This window comes from Abramis brama, assembly GCF_963993115.1.
Source record: "Abramis brama genome assembly, chromosome: 3".
Lineage (NCBI taxonomy): Eukaryota > Metazoa > Chordata > Actinopteri > Cypriniformes > Leuciscidae > Abramis > Abramis brama.
The window spans coordinates 53,798,241-53,809,059 of record NC_139965.1 but is presented as its reverse complement, the minus strand read 5'-3'; the positions used below and the strand labels follow the sequence as shown (position 1 = coordinate 53,809,059).

The following is a 10,819-nucleotide window of genomic DNA, read 5'->3' as shown; positions in this document are numbered from 1 at the left end:
GTCTTTGTGGATATCTGAAATTACAATTATGGATAGGAAGAATGTAGTTGGGGATATCTGAAGTGTTCTTTTTGACTAGGCAAAACTGAATTACAGATATCTGTAACACATATCCAGTCTAGCTGTTAAATGTTAAAATGGCTTGCCATACCCAGAGACACTCTGGATCTGCCATAACCAATCGCTAACGTTTGGTCGTGACGTATGTCTACAACTCAAACTAGCGCACCTCAACATCATCGTTCTCAGCCACTCCCTCTGTTGTTCGCTGATTGGACCGCCAAAAAATTGGCCGGAGAAATATGGGGTGAGATTTCGGTCAGAATTCTACGCGCGCAAGATCACATTTTGAGCGTGCAAAAGGGCATTTCGCACGCGCGTGAAATGAGTTTTGCGGAGAAATGTTCGTCTCGCAGATAAGAAAATCAATTTTGCATTTAAAATAAGTATTTGGATGTGCGCGGACGTTCTCTTTCGTGTGTGCAAAGTTTCACTTTCTTGCTCCTTTCATACCAGCCGTGAGCGCTCTCTAAGCGCAGACGGCTCGCTTGCTCAACACAACCCAGCGTTACAATATGCCATAATTCCAGCCAATCATAGATGAGACTGCTAAATTCTGATTGGCTGGCTTGAGTAAAGTTGGCAGTAAATTCACAGATTCGAACTTCCCGGGTCAATAACTCGTGAGCTAAACGTTGTTACACAAATAACACCTCTTTTTAATCGTAGTAATGTAGACAAGCAGCTACAACCTAATTTTCCTCCAAACGAGCTTTCCCTCGCAGTGGACAAAATACATTGATCGCAGGCGGGACCGTCTGAAAAGTGCAAAACCCGAAAAGCGTTACTACGAAAACAGTCAATAACTTCACTGTCACACACTATAGTGTCATCAAATTCAGTTCACACATCACTGCTGTCCTGATGGTTATACTACAACACTTATTTTGTATAAATATCGTTTTGCATATTTTTTATGATTATTATTTATGAAAAATATTCAAAAACTTCACTGTAATTCACTGTATTGTTGCCTAATTCAGTTCACACATCACTGCTGTCCTCAAGGTTATACTACAACACTTATTTTGGTAAAATATATATTTTAAATTGTATATACAATTGTAAATGTATAATTTTTATGATTTTTATTAAACATATTCAATAACTTTACTGTAATTCACTGTATTGTTGCTAAATTCAGTTCACACATCACTGCTGTCCTGATGGTTATACAACAACACTTATTTTGGGGAAAATATATTTTAAGTTGTACAATTGTACATTTGTGATTTTTTTTATGATTTTTATGAAAAATATTTAATAACGTCACTGTAATTCACTGTATTGTTGCCAAATTTAGTTCACCCATCACTGCTGTCCTGATGGTTATAAAACAATCGAATCTGTGAATTTACTGCCAACTTTACTCAACTGCACTAGTTCTCTTCTGCAGTCGGTGATGCAGGGAGTCTTGTGATTGGTATTTCAAGCCAGCCAATCAGAATTTAGCAGTCTCATCTCTGATTGGCTGGAATTATGGCATATTGTAACGCTGGGTTGTGTTGAGCAAGCCAGCCGTCTGCGCTTAGAGAGCGCTCACGGCTGGTATGAAAGGAGCAAGAAAGTGAAACTTTGCACACGCGAAAGAGAACGTCCGTGCACATCCAAATACTTATTTTAAATGCAAAATTGATTTTCGTTCGCTCGCAATATTTTCTTATCTGCGAGACGAACATTTCTCCGCAAAACTCATTTCACGCGCGTGCGAAATGCCCTTTTGCACGCTCAAAATGTGATCTTGCGCGCGCAGAATTCTGACCGAAATCTCACCCCATAGAGAAAACCCAAGAATATACCGCAAATCCAGACGGAGTACTTAAGGAAAATGAAAATGAGCTGACGTACGTTGGAGGGCGGAGCCAGGCTACACTTTACCTGCATTCACTCTACTAAAAGGGGATTTTAACATCGATGCCATAGAATAATCATTCCCCCAGACATTTTTACTTCTACCTGCAAAGACAATTAAATAAAAGTCCAGTTCCATGTGAAATATAGGCTTGTCAGGTTTGGGACAGAGTCTGTAGAAATGGTTTCTTGAAAAATAACAACTTATGTGAGATGAATATCTGCTATAAGAAGTGATGTCAAGCATGAAATTCATGTGTAACTGAACACTAACTGAGAACTGAGTCACAGTTGAGTTACCAAATGAAGAGGAGAGGAATCTATAGCAGAACTTCTTTTAATAAACACAAAACAACGACAATAATCTACACTGGAGAACACATTGTGCAATGCAAGACAAAGAACTGAATAAACTGAGTGCTATATATACACAGGCAAACAAAGGGAGCTAAATGAAACACAGGTGAACTTAATTAGTGACTAACAGACTATCATGGTTAACTTGTAGCTCCACATGAGTTCCTAAAAGAGCAGCCAAAAGTGTGATTGCAAAGGAACATTCTCTCAACCCCAGTTCAGGACTGCACACGGATTAAGCGTTGTAGTATTTTTGCGACTGCAATATTCAGGCTCCACACGGATTGAGGACAACTTTTCAGCTATACGGTGATGCACCTTTGCTGTTTTATGCTTGTTCTTTTTTCTCCATTCTTGCAAACTGACTTGATTTAGTATAACTAAAAAAAGTTAGTTTAAGCAAAAGTATAGATATTGTCTTTTTATTTTACCTGTCCTTGTAAAAAAGTACAAATGTTAACATGCCTTAAAAAGACGAGTACGTTATTGAAAATAAACCTATAAAAAATATACTTCAGTGCAAGAATGTAATGTTTTCAGACTTAATTGCATGTTTATGCATATTTTAAATGTATATTAAACAGTCCTTTGTTTGACTGAAGTACATCTTTATTTGTAATCCATTTCATAATTACTTGTATTGTCTTTGAAATATGGTTAAAGTGTACTGATATTTATTGCGCATTTATGGTCAACTAAAATATATTTTAATATAATTTCTATTTAAACTTATGTAATGCATTTAAAAATATACATGCAATGAAACATGAAGTTGCAATTGTGTACATTAAGAAAATATTAACTTTTTATATTTAATATTGAATAACATAGGCTACAACAGATCAAATTAAGTGTACTTTAAAGCACAACAAAAAGTTGTTTTTTTAAACCAATGTTCTTTAAAGTAAAACTCCTAGTTTGACATTACTTTTTTTTAAAGTGTACATATGCTTAATGCCACTCCTGCCAGCAAAGCGCTATGATCGCCACCAGAGGGCACTTCTCCCTAGACCTTTTCCATTTCCATAAACCTTTGCCTGGACTCATTTTAGTGTGATTACATCCACCTGTATGTCATTGGTTTGTTAATGTTTGTGTATATATAATCCCTCTAGTGGCTATCATAGGCACTTCAGCTAGCAGGTGTGACACTTATGAAAGTGTACGGTGTGTACGGCTTTTTATAATTCATCAGTGTTATTATCTGCAAGTGGACCTACAGTTTTTTTTAATTATTATTGTACTTTCAAGATACTACAGGTACACATCCAATACCAATAAGCGCACTTTTTTTTTTTTTTTTTTTTTTTTTTTTTTTTTTTTTTCACAAGGGTACATAAAGCAATTCAAAAATGATACAGTTTTTTTCCAGACAGCAACATAGTGTCAGCCCACATCTGGTACACATGGATTGCACACGGCCTAAATGTGGGCCGGATCTGGGCCGACACTCTTGCTGTCTGTGTTCTTGTATGGTTTTCCGTTGAAAACTAATCTGGTTGTGCTGTTTTACCTAATGCAACTTCCATTCTCAAAGCTCCCTGCAACAAAGCTTTGACCTTTATTCTATCAAAAATATTACATTCTTAAACCAAACGGCATGATTTCACTGAATCCACTCTTCATTGTAGGCTTTAAAGATCAACATGGAGAAAATCATCCTAATATTCCCTCTGATATTGCTGGTGCTGCATATACAAGGAGGAGAGTTCTCCAAAAATCAAGTTTGTTTGCCTGCCGAAGCTCCACAGCCAGAAGTCGTGGAGTTCGACAACACAATCTATGCCACTTGTGAAGTAACTCCCAGCCCCAATTTGCCACGTAACCAGCCAAAGATCTTTGGGCAAATCCTCTTCAAGCAGGTCTTCCCCAATGGAGATTTAGAAGTGAAAATCAACCTCCGTGGTTTGCCTGCCATCGATCATCAAGAGCGTGCCATGCACATCCATCAGTATGGAGACCTCAGTCAAGGCAGCAGCACTGTTGGTCCTCATTATAATCCAAACGGCGTTGACCACCCTCATCATCCTGGAGACCTAGGCAACTTTGCTTCCAAGCAAGGAGTTATAAGGCAGTTCCTGAAGCTTCCAGACGCCAAGCTCTTTGGGCCTTATTCCATTCTGGGACGTGCGGTGGTGGTTCATGAGAAGGAGGATGATCTGGGAATGGGTTCAGATGAGGAGAGTAAACTCAGTGGGAATGCTGGACAGAGAATTGCTTGTGGTGTGATTGGTATTACTACTCCAAATCTGTGGCAGAAGACTGAAGTGCCCCCCAAGAAAACCTGTGGAGGAGGGAACTGAGAGTCGGATATGGTGGAAGGGCAGATTCAAATAGGATAATCATGATTTTTCCTTTTGTATTCTTTGTATGTGTCCTACATTAAAGTATATTTCATAACCTGAACATTCCCATGTTTTTTCTTGGTCTTTTCAGAGGCTTTTTGGCCATAGCTTCCAATAGTAAATGTACCCTTAAAAATAAATGTAGGGTGAATGCAGGTAAAGTGTGCCGTTTAGTTTGATTTACTGTGCTCGGTGGGTTAACACTTTAAGAGCATGACAATGGCCTTTAATTACACTACACTATTTCTTTAAATGATAAAATGGTTTTGGTTGATGCAATATGACACTGGAGGGTGTGGCTACATCTCAAGGGAGGACACCCTTATTGTTGAAGGTAGACATAACCTCTGACATAAGATTTTATTTTCTAAATAAGGTTTCTCGCTAAATGTAAACAAATGGGTATATTATTCTGACAGTTTATTACTACAGTTAACAAGGACTCAAAATGCAAAAAAAATTTGTTTAAAATGTGTTGGTTTTCTTGTAAGATGTTTAAAGCTACAATATGTAAGATTTTTGTAATAACCAAAAACCACTTGCAAAGTGTGATTATATTTCCTGCAGTTGTGTACTTGCAGTATCCAAAAAGTTCCCAAAGATTTTTTAATTTAAGAGAAATTCCAATTTTAAATAATGGCTCGTCCATGTTCACCTGCTGCCTGTCAATGACGTAATATCCGCGTTATCCCTGGTTTCTGCTCGCACTGCCATAGTAACCATGGCGACAGACGTTGACAACTGCGTTACGTCTAGCCTAGCGGCACGCTCATGGAGTTATTTCGTTCAAACATCATGGACCATGGCAAGCAGACTTTGGGACAAAATGAGAACTAAAATGAGGATCAATATCGGCGTGGTGTTTTGGAGATGCCGAGAGTTCCACATCCGTGACAAACTTTGACTTGACAGACATCTTGCATGTATTTTAGTAGACAGGAGAGCAAATGTACATAAAACTAATCCATGTTATACAGCTCAACATGATGAAATGTTAGAATATGATCAGTATGTTATTCTAATGTTCATCTAGCTGCTAGTCTCATACAGACAAACAAACACATAGAATAACATAACTTTCAACACACACAAATGTAGTTTAGTGTGACAGTGTAGACCAAGTGAAACAGCGCTGCGTTACCTCACAAGTTTAATTCGCCAAATAAACTGACTTGTTACCCCTTTTCCACCAAGGTGGTGCTGGTTCGCAAGAGCCTAGTATCAAATCGGTTGTTTGTTTTTCGACACACAAAGCACCAGGGGCCTGTACCATGAAGGTAGCTGAACAAACTCGGGGTTACAGGATTAGTTTTGAGTTGACAAAACCAAACCGATGCAATCAGACTTTATTGGTACCATGATGCAGCTCATCAACTTTCTCTGTCAACTCAGGCTTTGATCCTCAAGCTATGATTACTCCACGCGCTCGTGCACATAAAAGAGTGACGTCGACACTGAACAACCAATCACGAGTAGAGCGAGAGCGATATATTTTTCCACAGAGCAAGAGATAATCATTCATAATTACGATGAATTTAAATATGTATTTCAAGCTCGAAACAATACGGTCTCTGCTGCCAAAGCAAGAGAAGACTGTTGGAGAAAGATTGCTGATTGTTAATGTGTAAGAAAAACAAATACGTTCTATATTTATGTAAAATGATGTATATGTATGTAGCCTATACGTGTAATATAGCCTATAGCCTATTTTTATAATATATAAAAATGTGCATGTACTAAGAAAGATTAATATTCATTGATTTTTAGATGCAACCCCAACTCCAAATGTTCTTGGCAGCAGATAAAGACAAAATATAAAAATATAATTCAAAGTGGTGAGTATTTACCTCAGCCTTTTATTATTTTTGTGAACATTTTATCACAAACACTTGTTTGCAGCAAACAGAAATAAAGAGTTAAATTCAGAAAACCAGAATACACCTGACTGTGGCGGAGGAGTTGGCTCTGAGTAGGCAATAAGGGACGGCCTATTATGGATGGGATTACAGGTGCTGTACAATCTGACCCTGGTGCTGGCTCCTTTAAGCAAGTAACACTGGGTACGTGTGCAATACATTACTACTTTTTTAAGTTTTAAATATGGCTGACTGTATGATCTGCAGTATAGGGAAATACAGTGTCTTTGCTGAAGCCAGCACACATACACACAGTCTCCCACACAGAGGTCAGTATGCAGCAGACAGAACACCAAACTAACCTGCTTTACAACAGTTATGCTTTACATTGGCCTATTTTTATTTATTAGGGTGGAGGAAGTGATGAAGACACTCTGTCTGTGTGTTCTCAGACAGTTGCTGATGTGAATGCACTGGGCTTTTTATTATGGCAAACATTTGAATGTGTGGCATAAAAAAGGGACTGGCCCTTACACATCTCTTTTATTGTAGGATTTTTCACAACCTGCCCCAGAAACTGAGGCCTCTACCTCAATGGGCTTCAGAAGAAATGTGTAAGGATTTAAAACCCTTGACATAAATTACAGTCAGTCCTGTTTTTGTAGGAAGTCAAGGAACTTTTTGTGATTTGATGAGCCTCCAGAAAAGTTGTAATGATCATGTTTGTGGTGGAATTATGTTTCAGGTGGAAACAGACTCAGTCAGGGCCCTGTACAAAAGGAGTCTTGAACTAGACTGCACACTAAAGGAGTCTTGAACTAGACTGCACACTAAAGGAGTCTTGAACTAGACTGTTCACTAAAGGAGCTGGACTGAGCTGAGGAGGCTCCAAAAAAAAAAAAAAAAAAAAAAAAAAATTGGAGATCAAACAGTTGGATAAAACTGATCTCAGTATGTGAACTTATTTAACCAAGTAACACTTTAGTATGAATATTTATTAATGCAACTTTGTCTTGCTCTCTTTCTCCCTCCCATCCCACAAAACCAATAAAACAGTTTGAGACCTATCTGCAGTTTCAATGTGCTTTTATTAAGTGTAATATTGTATGGTGATTGCATCTACATCTGCAGCAGCTGGGTGGTCCTCTCTGGTGACTCTGAAGCGCCGAACACAGTTGAAACGTGCCTTTAGGAGGCCAAAGGTCATGTCTATCTTCACTCTGGTTTTACTGAGGGCCACACTGAAGCGGTGCTGTGACCCTGAGGGTCATGATAGGGGGTTATTGTGTAGGTTTTTCTATCTCAGTTCAAATTAAGTGTTTTGTACTGTACCAAATTTAACTTGCTTTCCTCAAAGCGCTGACACAACAAAGACTCACGGAAAATTTGTGAGTCAAGCACTGGAGCCAGGCCATTTGGCATCCAAACTTGTGATCATACATTCATGACCACCACAAGTCGTCTGCAGATGAAATGTTTAGTAGATCATTGTTATATCTGTTAATGTTACTATTAATTTAAAGATTCATATCACAGAAAATAATCATCTCACATATTCACATCATCTCTACCTGAACATTATGGCTGTGATAGGACTTCCTATTAACATAATCTGCCTCATGTTCCCCTAGAGCAGTGGAGATTGGAGCAATAGACTGCATACATGTTGCAATGACTCTAGGGAATCCTATCATAAGATTAACAGAATAATAATAAAAAAGATTTAAAATAATTCTTAACATGTATTGTATAGTACATTTGTGAAATTTGCTTTTTGAAAAAAAAATGTGTTCATGTGATGTCACCCTATCAATATATCTTACCGGCAATTTTATAAAAGCCCTATTTTATGGACATGGTCGATAAATGTCCGGGGAACACTATAATGAAACTATTCATATACTCCTGCAGAGCGAGGACCACCTTGCGAATGGTTTGACAAACCGTGTTTTCCCCTAGCTTCTGTGCGTCACCCACCGTGCAAGAATGTAGCCTACCACTTGCAAAAAAACGCAACGCAATATTTGCGATACAGTAGGCTAAGTGCATGAATCCGACGTGTTAAATTCTTTATGTGCGGCTCAAGAAGTTCGCAAAGATAAGACATTGCTTCCGTGGAAAATCTGTATCTTTCATACAAATAACTATCAGTTAAGGCAAGGGGATTTTGTCTGGCTAAAAACTCTTTCTCTAGGAAGTGCTCGTCAAACAATTTGCGCTGAGATGTCCACCGGATTTGGAAGAAAAGGTGAAGTCATTGCAACAGACACTGGGAATAAGTTACGTCACCTATATGTTTCTTTGCTCTCAGCTGATTGGTCAAACTTCAGTCTGAGATCTTGAATCCAGAACATAACCTGCCCCGGAGCAGGTTAGCCGTGCAGCGTAAGATACCATGGCGACGAACACCGATTAAAGCCAAGCTACTTTCATACCTAAAACCCAGGGTTGGCGGAAACCAAACTGAAACATAGCTGGCTAGCCACCTAATCCGGCTTCATGGTACAGGCCCCTGCTCTGAACCAGGAAAAGTGTTTTTTAGTAGTGTATACTTTGTCTGTGTCCTACATTAAAGCAGTATTTAATACCCTGAAATTCCCTAGATTTATTGCCATTACAAACGCCATTACAAACGCTGCTTTAAATGTCTCTTTCAATGCTTTTGAATGGTTTCCAAGCATCCAGCAATTCATGTTTATGTTTTGGTCTTTTCAGAGTCATTTTGGCCATCAGGGACGTGGCTTTGGTATTCAGGGCCTCTGTGCAACTAGTTGCTGTGGGCCCCCTTGAAATCATATTTTGGGGTGGGGGTTTTGGGTCTCTGGTTTACTGGTTGCGAGGGCAGGAGAACCTGTCTCTCATATAAGATCTGATCAACCAATAGCAAACCACAAACATCCAACCATCCAGTCAACCCCCTTATGGACAAAATTAAATCCAGCCCTACTTTTTTTTTCTTTTCAGAAGCCATTTCACTCTGATATATGCTGCAATATGGAAGCAAAGACTATCACAACTTGTGTTTTATGATGAGTTTAACACACATTTCAAAGTGACAGATACCAACCACCAGAAGTGACATGACTTCCACTCACTAGTAAATATCTGAAATCCAGAAGTTTTCCTGGCTCGGTTTCATGATTTATGTACTGAACAACCACCGACAGACAAGCTGCCTCAATTCCCAAGGCATAAACAAATCAAACAGAATATAAATAAGGGCATAAAACGCAATGTGCCGTGCGCTTCCTCTTAAAGTCTGTTTGGGACACTGCTCTTGAAGGGAAAACTGCTGAAATAATTGGATGCAATGAATTTCAGAAGAGAGATGCGATGTCTGCTGTGAGAGGCTGCCATGGGCTAAGTGAACAGATTTGAATTTAGGATCAGTGCTATGCTTGAACTAATAATGTTTATGCATAAAGTCTGAATTGGGATTACTCTAGTGTTTGCCTGATATCGTGAACTGAAAAGAATTATAATATTTTACTGTGCGTTGATGTATTCAAAGCTGTGAGCTGTAGGCCTATGTAAGTTCCACATGCCTGATGACAGAGTCACTCCAGCGGCTACTTGCTGGGAACATTTTGCTCCTTAAAATATTGGGAGATACAAACTTATAAGCGAAACTGTATTTACTGCTTCCATTACTCAGATCACAGCTCAGGACTAAACTCTAAAGCCTTCTGAGTTGTTACTGTATGTGGTACATTTCTTAAGAAAACTAACTGGAGGGTGTGCAGTTATCCATTTAAAAATTAATAAATTACCCATTTAAATTTGTTTTTGTAAGGAGTAGTATGCAAGAACAATTTATGTTAGTCTAGCATTTGAGCCTTTAGATGAAACCGGATCTATCACGCAAAACAAATTCAGTCCAAGTGTCTCCACACAGTTAAATAAATAATGTTAAATGAAAGCCATGTCAATATCCTGGAAAGCATATCTCATTGAGGTTATTGACCCCATGGAAGCATCAGTTATTATTATTATATTTCAGTTATTATAATCAGTTTTAGTTATTTTAATATGTTTATTTTGATTTAAACTAACAAAAATGTTTATGGTTTCAAGTTTTAATAACCCTGGTTGTAACACACAACAAATTAACATAACATAAAAAAAGGCATCAAGTGCAACAGACTTTTCCATTTCACCTGCTGCCTGGTGTCTTTTTGACCCATCATGAAACATTGGCATTAGCTTCTGCCAAATTTGAATAAATTCACAACAGTAATCCCAGCTTAATATGCTAAAGTCCCCCTGTGGTGAAAATCAAGATTTTAATTATGTGGCATTTTTATTATACTTTAAGACAAACCATGTGCAAATTCATAAGTCAACACCATT

The 10,819-nt window shown here is 38.3% G+C and overlaps 1 protein-coding gene across 1 annotated transcript; it reads left to right on the top strand.

Annotated features, from left to right (window-relative positions):
• The first annotated feature begins 2,441 nt into the window (after positions 1–2,441).
• On the top strand, positions 2,442–4,720 carry LOC311080101 (extracellular superoxide dismutase [Cu-Zn]-like). The gene is made up of 2 exons (XM_084109868.1): positions 2,442–2,577; positions 3,900–4,720. Exon 2 carries the CDS (start codon positions 3,915–3,917, stop codon positions 4,569–4,571), a length of 657 nt encoding a protein of 218 aa, XP_083965994.1. The 5' UTR covers positions 2,442–2,577; positions 3,900–3,914; the 3' UTR covers positions 4,572–4,720.
• Positions 4,721–10,819: the final 6,099 nt, after the last annotated feature.